The sequence below is a fragment of the Coregonus clupeaformis genome, chromosome 28 (genome assembly GCF_020615455.1).
Source record: "Coregonus clupeaformis isolate EN_2021a chromosome 28, ASM2061545v1, whole genome shotgun sequence".
NCBI lineage: Eukaryota > Metazoa > Chordata > Actinopteri > Salmoniformes > Salmonidae > Coregonus > Coregonus clupeaformis.
The window spans coordinates 30,644,302-30,668,601 of NC_059219.1; the positions used below are offsets into that span (position 1 = coordinate 30,644,302).

General features: G+C 42.4%; 1 protein-coding gene across 4 annotated transcripts in view; it reads right to left on the minus strand.

Annotated features, from left to right (window-relative positions):
- Positions 1-23,976, minus strand: part of LOC121543614 (sodium-coupled neutral amino acid transporter 4-like) — a 32,281-nt gene extending 8,305 nt beyond the window's left edge. The window contains exons 1-13 of one of the 4 annotated variants that reach the window (XM_045208859.1): positions 23,881-23,976; positions 6,217-6,441; positions 5,681-5,777; positions 5,324-5,439; positions 3,921-3,994; positions 3,687-3,779; positions 3,476-3,557; positions 3,231-3,313; positions 3,002-3,060; positions 1,584-1,835; positions 1,246-1,325; positions 1,025-1,125; positions 647-771 (exon numbers count right to left, since the gene is read on the minus strand). In XM_045208859.1, coding sequence (XP_045064794.1) covers positions 647-771; positions 1,025-1,125; positions 1,246-1,325; positions 1,584-1,835; positions 3,002-3,060; positions 3,231-3,313; positions 3,476-3,557; positions 3,687-3,779; positions 3,921-3,994; positions 5,324-5,439; positions 5,681-5,777; positions 6,217-6,329 — 1,275 coding nt within the window. In that variant the 5' untranslated portion in view covers positions 6,330-6,441; positions 23,881-23,976. Of the gene's footprint in view, positions 1-646; positions 772-1,024; positions 1,126-1,245; positions 1,326-1,583; positions 1,836-3,001; positions 3,061-3,230; positions 3,314-3,475; positions 3,558-3,686; positions 3,780-3,920; positions 3,995-5,323; positions 5,440-5,680; positions 5,778-6,216; positions 8,758-10,174; positions 10,362-11,573; positions 11,593-23,880 lie in introns of those variants that run through there. The other 3 variants (XM_041853630.2, XM_045208857.1, XM_045208858.1) reach the window with 3 other exon arrangements.
- Positions 23,977-24,300: the final 324 nt, after the last annotated feature.

A 24,300-nucleotide genomic window follows, 5' to 3' on the forward strand; every position in this document is an offset into this window, starting at 1 on the left:
GTACATGTATGTGTCTTCCAGAAGGAAGAGACAGAATATGTATGACATCATTTGGGGAGCAGTGTAGGGGTGCAATTGTTTCAAAGCTGTGTATGTGTGTGCGTGTTAATTTGTGTTTGTGCTTATGCTTGTGTTTGTGTGTCTAAAGTATGATCGAGAGTATGATTGGGGGAGGGAAATAGTTATCTTGTAAGGAATCTTACGGCAGACAAACAGAGCTTTGAAAACCTGGGCTGGTTCTCATTTGGGACCTGGGGAGTTGGATTGACGGGATTGCTGAAAGTCCAATAATGAGTCAGCTAACATCACAGCAGAACAGTATGTGCTTTACCAAGTTCAGCAAGAAAACCAGCCGTGTCAACATCACCAACTCACTCAGCCAATATAGAAAGAGACCCTGTTGTTGGTCTTAAAATAATTAATGAATGCTTAGCTCATTTGGATAAAATGACCTAGGTGTTGAGCAGCGTGTGAATGTGTGCAGTGTGCCAGCATAAATTATAGGCGTGAGAATGTGTGCATATGTTTTGTGTATGTAGGTGTGTGTGAGTCTGTGTGCATGGATGCGTGTGTGAGTCTCTGTGTGTGTCTGTGTGTGTGTGTAAATGCATGCGTGTGTGTTTGAGCAGATGCTCGTTGTACTTACAGGGAACAGAACAATGGGGACAGTCAGGGTGACAGCGGTCAGGACAGCCAGACGGACCAGCAGGAGCATGGTGTCAAACTTATACACCTTGGTGAAGGTGTGGAGCAACTCCGCCTCCACGTTTTCTGTGTTTGGGAGAAAGAAGGAATACAAGCTGTCAGAGACACACCAATACAAAAGCCTCAACTTGGTGTGAAAGAGAGGTATGGTAAACAAACACACCCACCTCAATGGTTATGGTAGCTTACTAGTGTTTTAATACATACTACTGGCTCTTTTTCAAACATTTCACTCATAAAGTTAACATATAACGGCAATAAAAGCAGAAACGAAGTAATACAATTGCTGCAAATGTATCTTATTGTGTGTGTATCTTACCGTAGAAAGTGAGGTAGCCGAACAGCGCTGAGAGCATGTACATGACCAGCATGGCCAAGATGGACAGGTTGGACACGTTCTGCATCTTTCTCCGGGAGCGACTGGGGGAAGACGCAAGTTGAGATGTGAGTTGAAGGAGAAAATGCACTGCAGCAATTTATATGAGCGTTTGTGAGCGTCTATGCAAATGTGTCTTTTGTAATTCACTTGGATGCACTCACTCTTTGAGTTCACTGTAGATGGGTAGAATTTCAGGGTGACACACAAAGGAGAAGGCCAGGATGGGAACAGTGTAAGCGGTCTGAAATGACAGAAGAGACAGTGGATGAAACACAGGCCCAGATACACACTCACAGAAGCTAACAATGTTTGGTTTGATTTCATGTACGTTAAGAATTGGGTTCTTCTAAACCTTGATTAATCCAGTTTCTGGGAATGTTTTTCAGAGGATATTGTTTCCAAAACGCAGAATTATGACATGAAGCATCCTGACTCACCACACATACACACATGTACACCCCCCACCCACATACAGTATGTCCACACCTCACCAACTCACCTGAGAGTTGAACACAAAGTACTTGGGCGTGCACATCTCCTCCACGTCGTCTGGGTGTGGTTCGAAGCGGACCCCTGAGGTGTGGTGGTTGTCCAGGTAGGGGGCGGGGGACATGTCAGCTCTGGAGAAGTGCATGAGGACGGTGCCGTTGTGCAGGGCGTGGGGCCCCAGGGCTGTTCCATTCATACTGTGGTTGGTATGATGGTACATGAAGGGCATCGGGCAGGGGAGGTTGTACTTCTTATAGATCAGCTGAGGGGTAAACAGGGGGGAGAGGGGTGAGATAGGGACAGAGGGGTGAGATGGGGACAGAGGTGTAAAGAGGGGGGAGAGGAGTGAGATGGGGACAGAGGGGTGAGATGGGGACAGAGGTGTAAAGAGGGGGGAGAGGGGTGAGATAGGGACAGAGGGGTGAGATGGGGACAGAGGTGTAAAGAGGGGGGAGAGGAGTGAGATGGGGACAGCGGGGTGAGATGGGGACAGAGGGGTGAGATGGGGACAGAGGTGTAAAGAGGGGGGAGAGGAGTGAGATGGGGACAGCGGGGTGAGATGGGGACAGAGGGGTGAGATGGGGACAGAGGTGTAAAGAGGGGGGAGAGGAGTGAGATGGGGACAGAGGGGTGAGATGGGACGATTAGCAAACATAGAAATGCATTATATTACATAGGCAGCATTCCATTATATTGCAGAGCAATGAGTTCCTTCCATCCTATAATCTTTCATTCCGTCTTCAAAGAAACAGACGCTGAACGCTAAACTATGTACTTTCAGGGTTACTAACTACATAGGATATCTCTCTGATAGCTACTATGGTATTAACCCTGTGTAAAGCTAGCATAGATCTATTTCATGAATGATGATACAGACTGTATCAGTGTTTAATATGATACACCACTAGAGAGCAAGTGGGCCAAAGTGGAGTTTAAGATATCAAAAGAAGGCTATTGATAAACTCATCTCTAATTTCATGTACGTTAACTAACCAGCTGAAAGCCACAGCAGGCATATTCTAAATGTTACTAGGAGCTACCATGGCATGCAAATCGCCCACAATGCCTGTGACAGCAAAACCAGCACTGGCATAATAACCTACAAACTGTCAGGATGACATTTAAGGAGGAGAAAGTAGGTACAATCAAGATGCCGTGCGCTAAGAATACAAAAGCAACGTAGGCGAAATGTACTATTTTGGCAACAAGTATTTTCTGTCTACGTTGAAACTTGACTGGACAGAAAAAGAACATCAGAGATCATAAAAAGCAGGAGTTGTTGCCATATTGACAGAAGGTGAAATGTAGCCGTCTTATCTCAAACTGTATATAATAACATTTATCAGCACCATCACTCGTCATTGATCAGTCATTCAGCGGGCTAAAAATGCTAAACTAGCGGAGCAAGAGGAGGCAGGTTGAACTTACCACTCCCAGGAAAAACACCATGCAGGATAGGGAGAAGCCACTGGTGTAGCCAAGGTAGCCTAGCGACAAGAGAGAGAATTAGAGAGAAACTCATTTACAATCACGCAAACACTCACACACATTATGTAAACAAAGTACACAAAGACTAACTCGGAAACACACACACTCGTTCCCGCACACACTCACATGCCCACACACACAAACACACACACACACACACACCACTTACCCAGGTTTTTGAGTATACAGAGAGGCAGGATGATACCGATGGATACAAACACAACCAGGTAGTTTCCGTTCATGTACCATTCACTGTACACAACGCAGAGAGAACAGGTCTCACACACAGAGCATCAATCCATCCATCTATAAATACACCAACCAAACTGTGTAGTGTGTTGTGCCATCTGTGTCAAATGAACTACAAATAACTGATTTGATGAAATAGTTAACCAATGACAGACAGACACTTACCCAGAGCTCTCCTCCAGTCCCATGAAGGCACGGATCACTTCTGGCAGCTCATACTTTACAATGAAGAGGTAGCTGGACATGGCTGTGCGCAAACAAACACAAAAAACAGAGAGATATTACCACACTGAAACCAACTAGCATGTCCACAGCATGAACATATCAAAATAGAATCATAACACTACAATGAATGCAACATTAGCTTTTCACTTACCACCAATATTTTGAAGGGTTATCGATCCAAATGCAGCCATTTTCCCCGGCCAGCCAAAAGCTCGCTCTCCCAACTTTTCATAGATGAGAGAACCTGTTAGAACGACAATGTGGTGATGATTGATATTCAAATATACAGAGAAAAAGTAGCAGGAAAGTGAGGCCAGACAGACAGACAGACAGAGACTAATGACAGACAATCACATATGTTCATGAGTTACAAAATGACACCCACCTCCTTCTTTTGCAGTCACTAGCAGCAAGTGAACGGAGTACAACGACAAGATGGCCACACCCAAGAGAAGGATTCTACGTTGGACAGAAACCAGTCAGACATTAGCATTTGGCTCTACCATACAGAAATCTTACACAAATCACAATGAACAACACTTGGAAGGGAATCAACTGGGTTACAAAACACCCTACATAATAACTTTCACTAGTTCCCCCCCTAGTCACTCTCACTCTGTTTTCCCCATTACCTATTTAGAGAGGTAAACTTAGCTTTAGAACCTTAGTCGTATTTCACTTGAGGGGGGTCCGGATGCTTTCTCTGGCAAGCATTTATTGCCCATTTGAGAAGACCAGGTTCCAATGCCTAAAGCACATGTCAAAGACACTATCATGCCATGTCAATATATAAGTGCCAGCTCAGACAAGAGTGGTAGACCAATGCGTGCCACTGCCTAGAGACCAGACTACACTCTAGGCTCTTATATAAGTCAATAAAGTAACTTGTGAGTTATTCCGGGAGGGGATGTATGGGTTTCCCGCATCGGCTGAACATGAGCAGCCTTAAATCTATCACCTTATGCTTAAAGAGGTCACAAGGGGCCTTAGTCACCAAGGAGCCTCTAACCCAATCATCCAGCCTTCAATGGGCTCCAACATATCAAACTAACTGAATTAAAGATGTTGTTTTTGAATTGAGAGTTGTCCTTCTACCCCTCCCTGTACTATTGTTGGCCAGAGATAGGCAAGTAGGTAAATGACTGTATCAAATGGGTGTTATGTGATACCACCTTCCAGAATGTCAGGGAAGCCCAGAATAGATGGTGGGGAAGTAAAATGTCGCAACTGATGAGGGGGACTGACTTTAGGGGACTCACTGTAAACTCCTTAGGACCGGAAACAAACCGGCTGCGCCACTATAATCATCAAGTGGGTTCCTAATCTACTTCCTTGTCTCCTGTCCTTCAATCACTTTCAGGGATATGGCGAAAATGATAATGTTTTTGCTTTGTGAAAGTACTCAGTCACTAAATCGTTTCTTGGTAAAGCCCAACCATATACAGCTGAAACAGGACTGAAATAAAGCATAACCATCCTGTTTTGGACATTTGAGAAACCTGGTTTGCATGCATGCTGCAGATGGCATGTCACAAAAAGGTCCTGACTTCCGAGCCAGAGTTAGTGTCTGTGTCTGCCTATTCCCGAATACATACCCCACCACTCACCCTGTTGTCAAACCCCACTTGCTATATCAAGGACTCTAAAGCAGTCCTATCAGTAATACTATACAATGCAGACAGAATACTTTACTTTATTAACTGGTGCTTTAATCACTTGACTGTGGCAGAAACCAAACACTGACCCCATTCCACATTGTCTCTATGGCAGAAGTTGGCACACACTTACACAAAAAGCACAATGCCAGTGTTGGCCATGGCGTAGGAGAGACCCAAAATGCCGCTGCCCATGATTGCATTACTCAGGTTGAAGACCGACATACCAAAGGAGGTATGTCCAGGGTGCTGAGAGAGAGAAAGTTAGAGAGCGGGTAAGAGAGAGATTACCATGAGTTCAACTGATCGTAAACAAGAACATTTAACACACACATATGCGTCACACACGCGTAACTATCAGTTCCTACGAAAGGGTTCCTCGGAAGGAAGGATTCAATAAAAGCAGATAGCTTTTGAGGAAAAAGTCGTTGCAAGAACAAGAGCAAACATGCATGTGTTGTCATCGATAGTTTATCATCAGTCTTCTTACGTATTCTTCTTGATACTCCTCGTACTTCTTCTTCTTCATAATCCCATTAGTGAGAAACTTGTGGCTCTCTGCATCTCCATCCTCATCCAGGAAGTGACTGCAGATGTACAATCATTGAATCAATCTCTAGTTTAAAATACTTCTTTATGACTAGTTTACGACAGCTATGTTATTACTTTATGAGTGGTTATAGGGTCAGTTAGGCTAGTTCAAGCTTCTATTGGGCTTTTGTAAATGATTTATTTGGTGATTGAAGCAATGAGATTACAGTGTAGCTAATCTGTTGGTGGTTTACAGTGACGCTATGAGCTGAGAGATTCTCCTGACCAGTGTATTGAAAAGCATTGTGTACATTAGACAATGATAGGTAGGAGACAAGAAATTGATGATAAAGAACATAATTTATTTACAGGGGAATCACCTACAATTCGGCAAAGAACACATTCTTGTCGCAACAACTAAGGCAATGCGCTTTCCTTCCAGTTTCTTCTGTAGAAAGTCTCAGATAAAAGAATGAATACAGTATTGAACCACACCTGTTGATGGTGGCCTTCTCTGAGTCGATGGGCTCTGTGAAGCGGTCGTCCAAACTGTCTGTGCTGTCATCGTCTGCCTCCGTGCAGACTTTCTTCAGCTCCACGCGGTCCATGGTTACGGCTGTAGTGGTGCGGGGCTGGGGAAGGGGTCACGGTCCAAAGCAGAGCAGTTGTACTCGGTAGGTTGGCGTGCTGTATCTCAGCCTTACACTATAGGGCAAATACCTGCAGAAAACAGCAAAGGGAGAGATAGGAAAGTATATTCAGAGCTGCTGATGTGGCGGGAAGCCCTTATAACCAGCAAACATACAACCAATCATTCAATGTTGTCTCAACTAGCCATCATTTCTTTGTAATTACACTTTGACTAGCCCCCTATAGTGACAAGATCCCTAATAAGATCCAAAGTAGCACATGTCCAGTCAAAAAGGTCATGGCCACAAGTATGCTCTGATTTGACTGTGTAACAATCTGTCAACAATGAGCTAGTTACTGTTAATGTTATGAAGATACATTCAATGAGTCTTATCTGACTGGCCAGAACTCTAGGGCCTTGACAAAGGACACTTCAAGGGGAAGACAAGGTGTCATTCTACACATACCATTCTGTGTCACATTCCCCTGAACCTGCAGCACCATTTTAATCTCCCCATTCGATACATGATGGTAGCTCACGCACTTCAGTGTGCTTTAACTATGGCGTCTTTCATAAACAATATCACTGTTCCTGTCACGCATTGGAATCTTGACGTTCCGTGCTGATTGGTTTTGGATACCTTTTGTACTCTGCTGTACACTGAGAGTTAACAAAATGGCCTCCAACTGTATCAAGTTGAAAGGGATTTTGTAGTCGATGTAGATAAGTAATTGTAGTATTTTTTCGCTTGACAGACTGTAAAATCCCATATCAATTGTGACCTCAATTTTATATTTCTCAAATTTTTTGAGAATAGCACACATTATTTTCCCTAAAAGAACCTCTAAGTAACCCTTTCAGACACACGTCCATGTTCTATTGTTGCAGTGCAAGTCTCAACATTATGTCAAAAACACGTCTGAATCCTAAATACAGGTCAAAGAGGTTGGCTAATGGGGCCATGAGGCATGCACGTTTTCGACCAATGTTCCTAACCTCTGGGAGAGCAAGCTACAAAGGCCTGTCTGTATTGCTGTCCACGTTTAACCCAATTCAATTGAACGCACCGAGTGCACTGAAGTGGTGGGCCAGCAGGGGGCATGTGTTCTTATTTCCATTCTATTGAACATTTGATTGCCGCTATTACGTAACAACAAGATGAGGCACTGGGCAGCACACACAGAGTTCTGCTAAATTATTTTAACAGCCAATTACCCACAGTGCTGTTCTTCCCATACAAAGGCTTCTTTGACAGGAATGGGTAAAAACAGCCAAGCAGCCAGGGCCCTTGTCCAGCCAGGTTCCCAAAAGTCACACCCTGCTCCCTCCCGTCCTACCGACCAAGACCCCAGGAGAAACACAACGTAATACACATCAAAACCAAAGTAACAAACATGGTTGTCCGACGCTGTGACAAAGCCATAAACAATCAGTTATGGAATACAACCCCAATCCAAGTCCATTAATTTACATTTCAGTGCTGCCAATCAAAAAACAAGCATTGTAAAAACTCTTCGAAAGGAAGTTTTAGTACTAGAAAATACATTTAAACTCATGCTATTTCAACTCTTGCCCCAGGCATTGAAAGGCGTTGATGAAACTGGGCCAAGTATAAAATCCATCATCCTCACATGATCGTCAACGCACGCCACGTTAACAGTCAAGAAGCCATTACATAAGTAAGTCTATGCACAGTAGGTCCTCCATGTTATACCCAGTCAAGACAGAGATCCATGGCCTACCTTTAACGCCATTCTGTGGAGAAGCTATAAACAGACATGCCTGAACCTGTTTCTTACCACACACCTCTTTTGTTGTGACTGCTGTCACCTACCCTGTATGGAAACATATCGCCAAGCCAATCATTAGCTGTTTGTGAAGCATGTCTCTACATACTTAGTTTTACCTAGCATGTCTACTCTACACAGTTCTGGTTTGATCACATTCTTGTACCTGCTGTGCCTGTGCCAGTTGCGTTCCTGGAACTACTGTGTGTCCTAGTACATTTCCTATGTTATGTCTCCTCTAGATAGATAGATTGCCTGGTAAGTCTATATCTTTGTATTGGTAGATATTTGTATCTTTGTGTTCGAAAGTGTGCATGCATACAAACACAATCAATCATTGTCCCAACTGTACACCTCCACAGTGTGCTACCCTTCTGCAAATAAGAAGGAACCTGCTCAGCCAGACTTCACCCAGGCAGCTAAGCACTCCACTGCTCCCCATGCATTGTGTTATGTTATGACTAAGCTGCCTATAATCATAGCCCCAGCAAAATCCTTGAACCTTTGCTTTTCATGCACATCTGAAATGCATGCTTTACTGTCACGTGTGTCAGTGTAATGCGGTGGATTGAAGTCAGGCGCAGGACACAGAACTCAATGAAACGTACTTTACTGAATAAGTAAAGAATCCAAAATACAAAACACCTCCACACAGGGAGGAACAAACCCGCTCACCAACGACACACAAAACGAAAAACAAACACGCACAAAACACATTGGGAGCCACCGGGTTAAATAGAGAAGGAGTAATCACATAATGGGCAACAGGTGTGTAACAATCAGATAACAGGTGCAACATAGAACATAGATCGGCAGTAGCTAGTATTCCGGTGACGACGAACGCCGAAGCCTGCCCGAGCAAGGAGGAGGGGCAGCCTCGGCAGAATCCATGACATTTACCCACTGTAGTTAAAACCACTGCTACTTTAGCATATGATTGTTTGAAACACATTTTATATTGGATAACAACAACTGAGTGAATGTGATTTAAAGTTGTCAAAGTGTGTTTGTCAATGTGTCTGTTTGTGCATTTGATGTTTGATAAAACAGATGTGATAAATGCACGCAAGTACAGACGTAGGATCTTAATTTGAGCCAGTTTGCTACAGCAGGAAAATAATCCTGCAGCAACAGGAAATGTGAATTATTACATGGATTATAATTAATGGACATTTTGTGTAGGGGTTGATACTTTTTTCGTTAAGGCAAATCAAATATGACATTTTAAAGTGGAAATTACAAACTTTAGAAGCCTTTTTAAAGTTTGCATGTCCTGCTGTGAAGGAAAATTCCTGCAACAACAGGATGATCAAATTAAGATATGGCATCTGTATGCCAAATCGGGTATTGCATTATCAAATACAATATTTGACACCAAGCCTTGTACACTGTGCAAATAAAGAACCTTCTTGAAAATGCCTAACGCCTAAATCTAATATAGTGTGCTTGCATACAACAAGGCTACAACACTTTTAATAGAACATGTAGAACTGTGACACAACAAACACTGATCAAAACTTGACATTTCTCTAATCCAATTTGCCAACAGCGTGACATCAATCATCTGAATGGGAAAAACATGAACTTCATTAGTTTTATTTGTCCAGAAGTAGCAGAAAAGAAGTATGTGCAACTTACATAACACTCAACTCCAAGTTTAAGGACACAACAAAAGTACAGTGTCTAACTCAAACTACCACTCAAATTAGTCCCACTTCAGCAATGCCTTGGTTCTCTCAACAACCCAACATAACATCTAATAAACCCACAAACTAATTCTCAAAGGAAACCAACTGAATTTCAACCAATGAAATACCTAGCACAATCTCAAAGCACAAGACCAACTAATTTAGCTAGGTGCATTACAGTTTCTCAAGAAAACTGTGGAATATTCTACACTTTTCTCTACAATATTTTTTTTTTTTTCTCAGCAGTTACAACTTAGTGCCTATTTGAATCATAAACTTAGACCAAGGTAACTCAAGTTCCCTACATAAGAAGCAGATAAATCATGTGGAAAATGAGACATACTCACTCCTTCAGAGATGACAGAGTGGGGTTCCGACGTGGGGTTTTCTGTTTGTTTAGGGGGAGAATGAGGACAGTACTAGTGAGCAGCCAGGAGAGGCATGAGCTGCTGCTTTTTGTAACCCAGGTGAGAGGAAGGCTTTTAAAGAGCAGGGGAAGGACCCACCCTGGCCAATCATGTCAGGAGCCTGAAGCCAACAACCCCCACCCCACCCCTACGTCAATGAAAGAGGAGCAAGAGAGAGAGGGAGAAAGACAGAAAGAGAGAGCGAGGGAGGAGAAGAGAGGGAGGAGTTAGAGAGAGAGATAGAGAGAAAGAGAGAGGGACAGCACACAGACGTCCTGAAAGCTCGGCCAAGATTGCACAGTGAGCGTTGTTGCATCAACTGCTGTTTGTTCTGTGATAGCCCGCCGAGCACACACCCCGGGTGGTCATCCCTGGGAGCAAACGGTACCGTCCTCATGCTGCGGTCACTGTCCTACCCTGTCCTGTCCTGCCCTCAACCACACACCCCTCCCTTCCCACTACTCCTACCCCCTACTACCATGGGTTTACTCAGCGTACTGTTAAGCGTTCAGAGCCTGCTAGAGACAACTGGCATCCACCGGGGAGGCTGTGACACTGTCCGCCAATCAGAGGCCGCAGCTGAGTGTGTAGCTCTGAGCGCAAGGTCACACTCTGGATGGATGGAGTCTTAACAGTCCAACTTTGTAATCCCCCTCACACACACGTACACACACACACACATTATACACAGAGAAACTTCAAATCACACACACTAAATGCTTCTATTGAGTCCACAACCAACCTTCACATTTTCTGAACTAAAATAAAGAATACTGAAAGTATTGTCTGGTCCACACATGTTACAGCAGAGGCAGAGCAGTACGTTCACACAACATCACTCAAACATACAGAACAATTAACATCTCCACAGAATAACCTAAATATCATGTAGTATATTCGCATGTAGTATTTGTAATTAGTTACACGTTAAGAGACAAAACAAGAGACAAAACAAACCAATTTTGCAAGTAAGTTATCTCAACCATTCAAAGACTGAGTCAGTCAGGAGGATCCAAAGCTGGATGACAATTCAACAAGGGTTAATGATGTAGCATTAACTCCATCTATACCTCAATCATCACTCACGGAAAATGATCTGCTTCTAAGCACCAATAGACCGAAAACACAAACAGAAATACTCCTCTATGCTACCATTGGCAATGCATCACCACTATGGCAAATGACATGGAAAATATCCTGCCTATTCAGACAATTTATAAAAAGAAGCTCAGATATTCGAATCAGAGCTCAACCAGAGTAAAAATTTACGACAAAGTAAGAGAAATTAATACAGGGAGAATGAAATGAAAAGGTTAATTCTAGTGAAATTCCTACTGACCACGCCTGACATCTTCACAGACTTCCTTCTGGCTACGGGGGCATTCCTTAAATGGAGACACACTTCCGAAGTGCAAGGGGTTTACACCAAACAGTCTCATGTCTCTGAACCAATCAGGTGCGGTTCTAGACCTGTCCAGGTCATATAGGAGAAGCGACTGACTGGAACAAGCCTGCTCCAGCCACAACTCAAACACACAGAGACGTGCTTTAGTCATTACAACACAACACAAATGTTAAACTACTCAACACAAAAGTATTGACATCAACGTTATTAAGACAATAACTACTGCATTGGCTGAAGCAAAGCTCAACATTATAGAAGCCAGTGAAACCTTCTAACCAAAAATAGTTTTATCATGGCATTTTTCATGTTACTTATTATCATCTCTCACACACAAGAAGATGCATATTTATTCGACCTCACATGGATTGACCACGGAAATAACAACAGCTTAGCCCTCTGACCAGTTGCACTCCTTACCCCAGCTATTTCCCCATGTCAAGAAATTCCCATCTTCAAACACACTGGATATAAATGAAACCTTCCTGTAATTATTGTTCCAGTAAAAATGTTTTATTGACATTGAGGAACGTACAGAATACTTTGCATTGGGCTCTTCTGTATATTAGAGGCCACCTTCAATCAACTCAATATTCATACAGTAACAGATGTCATGTACATGACTGTAAGTCGCTTTGGATAAAAGCGTCTGCTAAATGGCATATTATTATTATTATTATATTATGTCCTATTCTGAAAATCTCAAGCATCTACCTGGAGGAATATACAGTACCAAGCATTGCTGGCATTCTCATAGCACCATTGTGGATAACGGGCTATAAATAAGAGGCAATGTTTTCCTGCTGTATAGCATTAGTTTAATCTACATGGGCTGAACTTTCTATGGTATTTTTTACAGTAATTTGAATGCAACTTCCTCTCCTTCTGTGTCTCTGTGAAGACCAAGAGCTAGATTCTTGCATTAACTGCATTACTGGAAGTACTTCAACTGTGGTCCCCCCAAAACCCACTGGATTGAAGGCAAATACTCCCCCTCCAACTTATTAACTTTTTACGAGGGGTCTCTGACGTCGACAGAGTAGGATCTGGCCTGTAGATGCCCTATAGTGGGGTTATTTCTGCAGCAGGATACCCACAGGTTTTGTCAACAGCAGCTGGTAAACAGGGGTTGTCAATTACAGGTCAAGGGGCCTCCTGACCTCTCTTATCTTCCAAAACAAAAACACCAAACCAGTCCACTGGCACCAGCAGGTAACTGGAACAGCTGAAACACCATATCACCACAATACTAAAATACCAAAAAAATACTACAGGCATCTGTAATAGGGTGAATACAGGGTCCTGTCCCAAGAAAGACGCACGCACACCCACAAACTGTAGACACTACTTGCCAGCGCCGTCGTCGAACTAGCCTCATACCAGCAGCCTCCACAGCTCTCTAACCAACTACCAAAATAAGTCGGTACCTCAGACGTCATGTGACTTGCTGCAAATATCTCCGGTAGGCGGTGAATGATTGACCAGATGACATGACATATCACCAGGACTGTAATGGAAAGTGCCGCTTTTGTTTTGTCAAACAAACCAACATCTCTTTCCGTCCAACATCAACATTGCTGGAAGAATGTCTGGGCCCTTACTTCATAACAGTTTAGAATGTGTTGAGAGACCACAGCTTTTTGATCTTTGCTATGTAACTCTATGCTGGTGAACCATTAGAGGTCCTTAGCCTATGTGTACTATCAGGTGTGTAGCACTGGCATTCAAAAGCAAAGAGGATATAACACAATGCTCGTTCTGGTAATCCCTCGAATGCTGAAAGGTCAATAAGGAACGAATACAGTGCAAGAGATACACAAGCCCTTCCACACACTAGTTACGAGTGTCAAATAAAATAACATTGTATTTGTCCCATGTGCTGAATACAACAGGTGTAGACCTTACCGTGAAATGCTTACTTACAAGCTCTTAACCAACAATGCAGTTTTAAGAAAAATAAATGTTAAGAAAATATTTACTAAATAAATTAAAATAAAAAATGAAAAAATAACAATAACGAGGCTATATACAGGGGGTACCGGTACCACTCAATGTGTGGGGGTACAGGTTAGTTGAGGTAATTTAGGTAATTTGCACATGTAGGTAGGGGTAAAGTGACTATGCATAGATAATTAACAGCGAGTAGCAGCAGTGTTAAAAAAAAGGGGGGTCAATACAAATAGGGTACAACATGACGTTGAAAAAGACTCAGGTTACAATGATCGGCTGACCACCTCAGGGTAGTTTAGGGAGAAAGTCAAGGGTATCCTGCATGTGGGACTACCCCGAAATTCACAGAGTGGAGTTACATCCGTGAAGCTTCTTTAATGGCATTGTCGAAGGGGTGCAACCAGCCAAAAGCGTATTTTGATATACAAGTACACCTCCTGGACAGGACGCTAGTCTATCGCATGGCCTAACTATCAAGCAGCGCCAAGCAGTGTCAAGCATCTGTTCCCATTTTTACAGTCTTTGGTATGACTCGGCCGGGGATACATTGATATCCCCACAATGTTTAGTAATTACTATTATCATTACCTATTAAAATGAAAGTGCCCTAACCACCCTGTCAGTCAAGCTGATGACCACAGATCAACTATTTAGACGTTGTCTGCACATGCAAGTTAATTATGAGTGGCATGTACCTCTCTTTCTCTCTCACAGACGTGACACATTCTACATGTCCACTCTCCGAGGCTCCCTGCCACAATTTCAGCTCCACCATAAATGCCTGGGTGTTATGGGCATGTGCAGAGCCCAGTTCAAGATGGGCTCGACTCATGTAGCCTACTTGGAGATGCATCCGATCCACTGCTTATCTACACTAGCTAGTTACTATTGTTGGCTGTGTGAGTCCTTGTATCCAACTGCACAACTAGTAAAGCTTTGAATGTCGGCCACTGATCAGTTTTAAACCCAATGTTGAATTTAGGTGTTCCTTCTCCCCATTCAACTCGCGAGAATGGTTTCTGAACGTCGGAAACTCCAATTTGCAAATGCAGCATTTAGCTATTGACATAGAAAGGTTGCTTCGTAACACTGCTGCTATTCCACTGTCTGGTATCAGTAAATACCCAGCGGTAATATTCTCTATTCTCAGCTCTCTCTCCATCCAAAAATGTGCAAGGTGTTTGGTTAGGCCTTTGCCAATATCATCTAACAAGTAGGTGTGTTCGCTAGCATTCCCACAGGTCAGAGCATGTGAGCTGGCGTCTATAAATAGTGCATTTTTAGCCTTGATGTCCACGTTAGCCAACAGTGCTGAGGTTTCGCTTCTACACTCTTAAAAAGGGTTATTGAGCTCAAAATGTGGCTTTAAGAACCAAGTTAGCATTGAGAGCACAAGTTATCTTAAAGAACACATGTCAGCATCGAGAGTGCAAGGTTGCCTCAAGAACACAAGTTAACATTGAGAGCACAGGATAGCCTTGAGAACACAAGTTAGCATTGAGAACACAGGTTAGCCTTGAGAACACAGGGTTGGGTTCATCTATGGGATTTGACTGAGAGCATAGCTGGACTGGAGTGGGAGAAATGATCTGATAGAGGCTGAGATACTCCCATCAGGCCAAAGTCCACATAGTAACAGAACTAAATATAAGCCATTCCTCAGAACCTCACATCTCTACACCAGCTGTGACATGACTGCCGTACCTTTACCACTTCATGCAACACTTATTCCTGAATCTATCAAAGCAATACAGTGCTGTAGAAGTGCACAATGCAAACTGTTCAAGAGAACATCTGGTTTAGTCTAAAAGATCTTGGCATCCCATGTGAAAGTATCAATATCGTTGAAGTTCAATCTCACAGTGAAATCTGCTAAGCATGAAACACACAGAGAATCTGACTGCCGTAGGAGGCTGATCCTTCTCTTGCTAGAACAAAAGATGTACCTTCTGTGTACTTCTAGAATTGCAATGGTCGGCAGTGGCCAACAACTTGACTTTGAGACAATCAGAGAGCACAAACCTCCACGTGGTGGAGCCGACAGGAGTGACAAGAAAAAGGAAAAAAAGAGCGCTAATCCACCCTTTTAATCAGAAATGTTCTAACTAAAACAATAAAGCTGCATAAAAAATGTAAAAATCTAGCGCAAGTCTTTACATCTTTTACATCTAGCTAAGGAGGTTTGTGCTTGAAGAAGGATTTTTTTTGTTAAGTTTGATAATGTGCACTAGCTTTAGTTAGCAAGCTAGATGGCTAACGTTAGCTTGCTAAGCGAGCAAGGAAGTCACACACACTTCATATGAAACGAATGGGGTGGTAAGTGCAGCACAATAAACACAACACTAACCAAGCTAGCTACCAAGCCACTGTAGCTAGTAACATTATAATTAAAATCACAATGGATTTGTTTCCATGAAGCAGCTGCCTGTAGCTGTTGAGAGTCAATGCAGTAGCTTTACTTTACCTAGCTAGCACAACACAACACCGCTAGCTAGCGAATCATGCTAACGTTAGCCAGCTAGCTAAAACTGTATATATGGGCTGTACGTGATTATGGAGAGTGAATTAAAAAATGTTTTGTCATCTTGCTAGCTAATTATCTATCTGTGGCCATCTGAATAGTATCAACAAGGGTTTTCTACAACAATAGCAACATTAGCGCATCTAGCTAGCTAACATCGACTAGACAATAAAGCAACACACACGGATATGCATTGCCAAACAACGCTACTGCCACCTTCTGGTTTGGTGTATTTTAACAAGACTGAGTGGCTGACGACTTCAAGGTCTTTGCTGTCTGAACACAAAAGAGACTGACTGCCAACACTCTGTTCAGAGGCACTAAGTACTGTCGGCAGGCAAACGTTTGACAATCCTATCAGTTTGCCTGAGCTATTAGGTACTTCAGAATTGGAGTTTGGCTTCGTCAAATAAAATATTAGCCATCAATGTCACAAAGGTACTGTATGAGTTACAGTCACAAGCATGTACTGTACTAAGCATAGGAGGTTGGTTGCACATTAATTGGGGAGGACGGGCTCATGGTAATGGCTGGAGCAGAATAAGTGGAACAGTATGAAATACATCAAACACATGGTCTCCATGTGATTGATGCCATTCCATTTCCTCCGTTCCAGCCATTATTATGAGCCGTCCTCCCCTCAGCAGCCTCCACTGGTACTAAGATACTAGGAATGCAAACAAACATTAGCACGAATGGGTACATGCGGCTATGTACATACGTACGACTCAGTGACCTTGTACATATTTCTTTGCTCAAGCCTTAGCATCAATACAGGCATTTGTCATGCTGTACATACCTTTGTCAAAAAAGAATGAATGTACATACTCATGACGATCTTGTGAAGGGTGCGGTGATACGTATTGGTGTGGTCAGTACAAGAGCCTGATATATGAGGCCCTGCTATTACTAAGGTATAATCAAATACAACAATGTGTGACCAGGTTTGTGGTGAAGAGGACCAGCCGAAGCATGGTCCATGCGTGTTTGAGCTGGACCTCCGCATTAAGATCTACAGTTGAAGTTGGAAGTTTACATACACCTTAGCCAAATACATTTAAACTCAGTTTTTCACAATTCCTGACATTTAATCCTGGTAAAAATTCCCTGTCTTAGGTCAGTTAGGATCACCACTTTATTTTAAGAATGTGAAATGTCAGAATAATTTAGGTGACATTCCTCCTGACAGAGCTGGTGTAACTGAGTCAGGTTTGTAGGCCTCCTTTCTCGCACACGCTTTTTCAGTTCTGCCCACACATTTTCTATAGGATGAGGTCAGGGCTTTGTGATGGCCACTCCAATACCTTGACTTTGTTGTGCTTAAGCCATTTTGCCACAACTTTGGAAGTATGCTTGGGGTCATTGTCCATTTGGAAGACCCATTTGCGACCAAGCTTTAACTACCTGACTGATGTCTTGAGATGTTGCTTCAATATATCCACATAATTTTCCTTCCTCATGATGTCATCTACTTTGTGAAGTGCACCAGTCCCTCCTGCAGCAAAGCACCCCCACAGCATGATGCTGCCACCACCGTGCTTCATGAATGGGATGGTGTTCTTCGGCTTGCAAGCTCCCCCTTTTTCCTCCAAACATAACGATGGTCATTATGGCCAAACAGTTCTATTTTTGTTTCATCAGACCAGAGGACATTTCTCCAAAAAGTACTATCTTTGTCCCCATGTGCAGTTGCAAAGTGTAGTCTGGGTTTTTTATGGCGGTTTTGGAGCAGTGGCTTCTTCCTTGCTGAGTGGCCTTTCAGGTTATGTCGATATAGGACTCGTTTTACTGTGGATATAGATACTTCTGTACCTGTTTCCTCCAGCATCTTCACAAGGTCCTTTGCTGTTGTTCTGGGATTGATTTGCACTTTTCGAACCAAAGTACGTTCATCTCTAGGAGACTTTGTGTCATGCACAAAGTAGATGTCCTAATCGACTTGCCAAAACTATAGTTTGTTAACAAGACATTTGCGGAGTGGTTGAAAAACAAGTTTTAATGACTCCAACCTAAGTGTATGTAAACTTCCGACTTCAACTGTATTTTGTTGGCCTGATGTGGTTCAGGCTGTAGTTGTTGTTGCTTCCTGGTACTGTATATGGTCTGTCCTAATCTTGTTTGTGAACACTCTCCCAAGGTCCCCCATGTTCTGATGGTCTTATCAGTCCATATTGATCTACCCATGGCTTTTGTTGGCTGATGACGAAGTTGCTCTGCTTGACGTAGAACCACATCTGAGTGGCCTTGAATTTGCTAGGGGAGGAGGGTGCTCCCGGGGCCAGGTGAGTCCCTGCATGTCATTAGCCGCTTGCTCATAATTGCGAAGTTTTCGAGCCAGTGCGTGCTGGCACCTGAGCTATTTGAAACCGAGACTCATCGAGCGATTGCTTCCTGTAAAACCTGCAAGGAAGACTCACAAACCAACATAAATTGGAGAGTGGCAAATTCTTCCATGCTAGTTATTTACAGGAAGTAATCACTTGTTGAGTCTCTCTGTTTCAAACCCATTGGCGAGATTATGGGCGAGCGGCTATTGGGCAAACTCTAAAAACCCTGAGTGGACTCATGTGGTTGGCAGCGCCCAGCTTTAGTCTGGGACAGTATGGTCATTTTGAGATATGCCAGGTTCCTCCAGGGAAGAGGTGCACTATCAGCAAACATGTTTGCCTTTCACTGCTTTATGCCATTTTGAGAACTTGCCAAACAAAACAGAGGCAGTGGGATAACGTTGGGAGAGACATTTACGTAATTTTGCAGACGCTGTTGTCCAGAGTGACTTACATTTTGCACTATTGGAAATATCTGTTTTGACGCTACGTAATTTTCATTGAGTGGTCTTATCACTGTGCTACCTGAGTAAACCAAAGTCTTACATAAGATGACGTGATCTCATACGATCCTCTATGTTGACTATCATCTAACCCTTTCGCCTTTGAATTTGATGCAATTCATCCCTAACGCTAGCCTATATTGTACACGGTGTAGTGGTAAGAAAAAAGGTGGGTAAACTTTGATCGCCAGTCGTGGTGAAAAAGTAAAGCTTCCTGTTCTTTCAATGCATTTTTCTGCAAAAGGTGGATAAACTATGTTTACCCTCCACTACACCACTGATGATTTTGATGCTACCAAAGGTAACACATTCCCAATTGAATTCTGTGGAATGATTTGCAAAAGTTTGGCTAAATGCACGTGGCAGGACTTGGGTTGCATTACCTAATAGCATCGGGCACTAAATCAGCCACACAGTTGGGTCATGTAAGAACTGTGAGATATGAGACAGCTTTATGTCTGCATTAATTATGTACCTTACCTGCTCTTAATGTCCTACATATAAAGGTATAGATGGTATAGAGATTTTACTGTCAGCCTGCCTGAGGGCCATGAGCAAACTGGTTATGCATTAAGATGTGGTATTACATAATGTGATTTATCAATGCAGGTTAGTCTCATAGAGATCAGATCAATTTTCAAGAGACCTGGTTCAAACCCATTTTACAAATATGAGAGCTAGTCTAAGAAATATTTCTTACCAATACATTATTGCTGATGCAGGGCATATTTAAGTTCCATCTTCTTATTATTCAAACTATTTAGTCTTTGCATTATGCAACAGCAGTGGTAAAAAATAGCCAGCCCTCACATTGTATGCCCTTCTCAGATTTCAAAAGGACATAGTGACAGTGTTTTGGAAAATCACCCCGAAATCCTTTGATTCCTTTCCGGAATAATAGTGGATTAGTGTTAATAGAAGCTGCCAAGCACCACGCACCTCAAACCCGACTTTGCAACCGGCTTAAGGGTAAATTTGCTCTGTTCCAGAGAAGAGCCACACAGTCCCAACTGCATCAGCCGTCATTGCTCGAACACGAGCAGCTCTGGGCTTTTTGACCTACATCTGTTCTGTGACTCAAGCCCATGCATCACACACCTCATACTGACGAATGAAATCAGCATGCCCATTTCTCTATCCCCACTGACAGGTGTGTGCAGAGAAAAAGTGCCAGGGCCTGCCCCTGCATTTAAACACACCTGCACACTGCTGACATGAAAGTCTTTGACATAGAATTAACCCATTTTCTATTAGACAGTAAACAATCAATCAAAGGTCTACAGCAGGGTTCTTCAATTCCGGTCCTGGAGGGCCGAAACACTTCTGTTTTTCATTTCTACCTGGTAGTTAATTGCACTCACCTGGTGTCCCAGGTCTGAATTAGCCCCTGATTAGAAGGAGAGGATGAAAAATAGAGGTGTTTCGGCCCTCCAGGACCGGAATTGAAGAACCCTGGTCTACAGTGTTCTCTGTAATAGCCTAGCCTTCTGTCTGTCACAAAATGGTTACATCAGTAGATTAACTGTGAAATCAAGATTTTATCAAATGTGAAAAGCATTTCTCACATTTGCAAGTAACTTCCAATCTTTGTCTGTATAATTTGTGTTACCATTTGTGAGAATAAATAAAAAACACCACAAACTTTTAAACTTTAATACTCCTTTTGACAGGTGTCAAAAGAGGCTTCACAGAGCGACAGAGATAGTTTATCCATATTACAAACTGACCTTATTTTATGGATACCTAGAAAATTGTCTGTGGACACACAGTCAGCAACCCAAGATGTGGGTTGGATTTTACCAAGCAACAATTTAGTAATTGCATTGTAAAGTTCAAAACAATGGGAACTGTATGACCCCTTTTGGCATGCTCTATATAACAGACCTGTATTATCACTGTGATACATTCGGAAGTTGGACATTTTGTTGTTTCAACTTCATGTCTGTAACTTCCTGAACCTTCACGCCATTAAAACATTTCACTAAACTGTGAAATTATGCTCCAATACTAGCCTATACAGTGGGGGGAAAACGTATTTAGTCAGCCACCAATTGTGCAAGTTCTCCCACTTAAAAAGATGAGAGAGGCCTGTAATCTTCATCATAGGTACACGTCAACTATGACAGACAAAATGAGAAAAAAAATTCCAGAAAATCACATTGTAGGATTTTTTATGAATTTATTTGCAAATTATGGTGGAAAATTAGTATTTGGTCAATAACAAAAGTTACTCAATACTTTGTTATATACCCTTTGTTGGCAATGACACAGGTCAAACGTTTTCTGTAAGTCTTCACAAGGTTTTCACACACTGTTGCTGGTATTTTGGCCCATTCCTCCATGCAGATCTCCTCTAGAGCAGTGATGTTTTGGGGCTGTCGCTGGGCAACACGGACTTTCAACTCCCTCCAAAGATTTTCTATGGGGTTGAGATCTGGAGACTGGCTAGGCCACTCCAGGACCTTGAAATGCTTCTTACGAAGCCACTCCTTCGTTGCCCGGGCGGTGTGTTTGGGATCATTGTCATGCTGAAAAGACCCAGCCACGTTTCATCTTCAATGCCCTTGCTGATGGAAGGAGGTTTTCACTCAAAATCTCACGATACATGGCCCCATTCATTCTTTCCTTTACACAGATCAGTCGTCCTGGTCCCTTTGCAGAAAAACAGCCCCAAAGCATGATGTTTCCACCCCCATGCTTCACAGTAGGTATGGTGTTCTTTGGATGCAACTCAGCATTCTTTGTCCTCCAAACACAACAAGTTGAGTTTTTACCAAAAAGTTCTATTTTGGTTTCATCTGACCATATGACATTCTCCCAATCCTCTTCTGGATCATCCAAATGCACTCTAGCAAACTTCAGACGGGCCTGGACATGTACTGTCTTAAGCAGGGGGGACACGTCTGGCACTGCAGGATTTGAGTCCCTGGCGGCGTAGTGTGTTACTGATGGTAGGCTTTGTTACTTTGGTCCCAGCTCTCTGCAGGTCATTCACTAGGTCCCCCCGTGTGGTTCTGGGATTTTTGCTCACCGTTCTTGTGATCATTTTGACCCCACGGGGTGAGATCTTGCGTGGAGCCCCAGATCGAGGGAGATTATCAGTGGTCTTGTATGTCTTCCATTTCCTAATAATTGCTCCCACAGTTGATTTCTTCAAACCAAGCTGCTTACCTATTGCAGATTCAGTCTTCCCAGCCTGGTGCAGGTCTACAATTTTGTTTCTGGTTCCTTTGACAGCTCTTTGGTCTTGGCCATAGTGGAGTTTGGAGTGTGACTGTTTGAGGTTGTGGACTGGTGTCTTTTATACTAATAACAAGTTCAAACAGGTGCCATTAATACAGGTAACGAGTGGAGGACAGGGGAGCCTCTTAAAGAAGAAGTTACAGGTCTGTGAGAGCCAGAAATCTTGCTTGTTTGTAGGTGACCAAATACTTATTTTCCACCATAATTTGCAAATAAATTCATAAAAAATCCTACAATGTGATTTTCTGGATTTTTTTTTCTCAATTTGTCTGTCATAGTTCACCTGTACCTATGATGAAAATTACAGGCCTCTCTCATCTTTTTAAGTGGGAGAACTTGCACAATTGTTGGCTGGCTAAATACTTTTTTCCCCCACTGTACCTGTGTTGCACTTGTAAACATCAGAATGTGTCTACACATGTGCGAAACATTACCATTTAGGGACAAACTCAAAACCAATATTACTTAAAATAATCCCATCTCACAGTAGTCTAAAAAGTACGTTATTGGTGGCAAAGGTTTTCACCAGAAAACATATATAAATCTTTCCCTGAATCACTTACTTTCTTTCTACTTCACGATATGGCATGCCTGAGCCTCTGTTATGGTAGGCTCACTGGGCTAATGATGTAGGCTACGACCTTCCGTCAATGCTGGTACAGAGAGGAGTGTTTTTGAACAACGGATTTGAGAACCCTATGCACTTTTACAATATATCTAGGTTTACATCTTCAAATAGCAAAGTAGCAAATAAAGAAGTGAAATAAAATCTTAATATTTTCAGAACATATCCCTATCAACGACATAAAGATATAGAAAAAGCCTAAGGGTTAAAATGACAACCCTTGAGGAATCTTCCAGAAATACCCTCCTCCCCAATCAACGAAAGAAGGCGGAATCAGTCTGTAGGCTCCAAAATACCTCGATTTCTCATTTATTTCTACATGTTCAGATATTTCCACTATATTTATAATTGTAAAATTATTAAAACACACCCTTAGAGAAATTATTATTCAAAATAACTATTAAACCTATGTAAACTTTATAACTCCGACAAAGTGTCTTTGTGAAGGTTATCAAATGGTTAAAAATAATAATTTCCACGTTCCTTTGTAGTATGCAAAATGCACACGCCGGGCAGTTCCAAACATTGGAAGAAACTGCATTGTTTGTTCTCCAAAACCCATCAAAATAATTACTGCATTTGGCTAGTAAGTGGATTACACATGTAATATCACTTACTGGCGTTATGCGAATAATTAACGGTCTACAATATAAGATGGGCCCTTCATGTAGGCTACACGACACATGTTGTTTGCGCGAAACACATTATTCTTTAACATTCAGGCTACACCCAACACAGCAAACATAGCCCAGGGATGATGACTTTTGATCAAATATCATGGCTAATACCTAAGAACGTGTTTTAAATATTTCATAGCTAATTTAAACGACACATTTATTGGCATAACAGATTACTTGAGAGATTAAACCGCAATTTTCAGTCTTGGTTAATTAATCTTGTAGATGTTTTGTCAATAATTTCAACATTAACCATTAGCTTTCCGGTGCGAATTGAAATGGGATACAATGTTTCAAAATACCGACGTTGACAAAAAACCATGCAATACCTACACAACTATGGGAGAACATATACAGGCTAAATATTGGGAAAAAAGCTTAAATGGGGACCTACCTACCTAAATTGTAATTGTTCAGGACTTCAGGGGTGGAGGACGAGTAAGCGTAGTGAAGACCAGCAAGGGAGACCCTTCCCATTTAACAACCGAGGGACACAGTGGAAATTTCCACCATGTGATGGCAACTCTTCAAGCATCATGTTTCACTACCAAGACACCCTCTGACTGAACGCAACCAATTGGCTGTATCTCGCAGTAGTCGATAGGCACTGGCAGAACATGAACGTTATATGTTGTATGATGTACAATGACAGTGGCCGACTAAAATATGTAAAAACTTAGGCAATATGAAGAGCACCATTGATTTTGGAGCGCCTTCACGTTGGTGTGATTTCTTTGTTGACATTCCACATTGTGTTTGTAGAGTAGACACACAAGGAGAAGGAGCGGGGACTGTTGCCTTTGCTTGCGCGTGTTGCA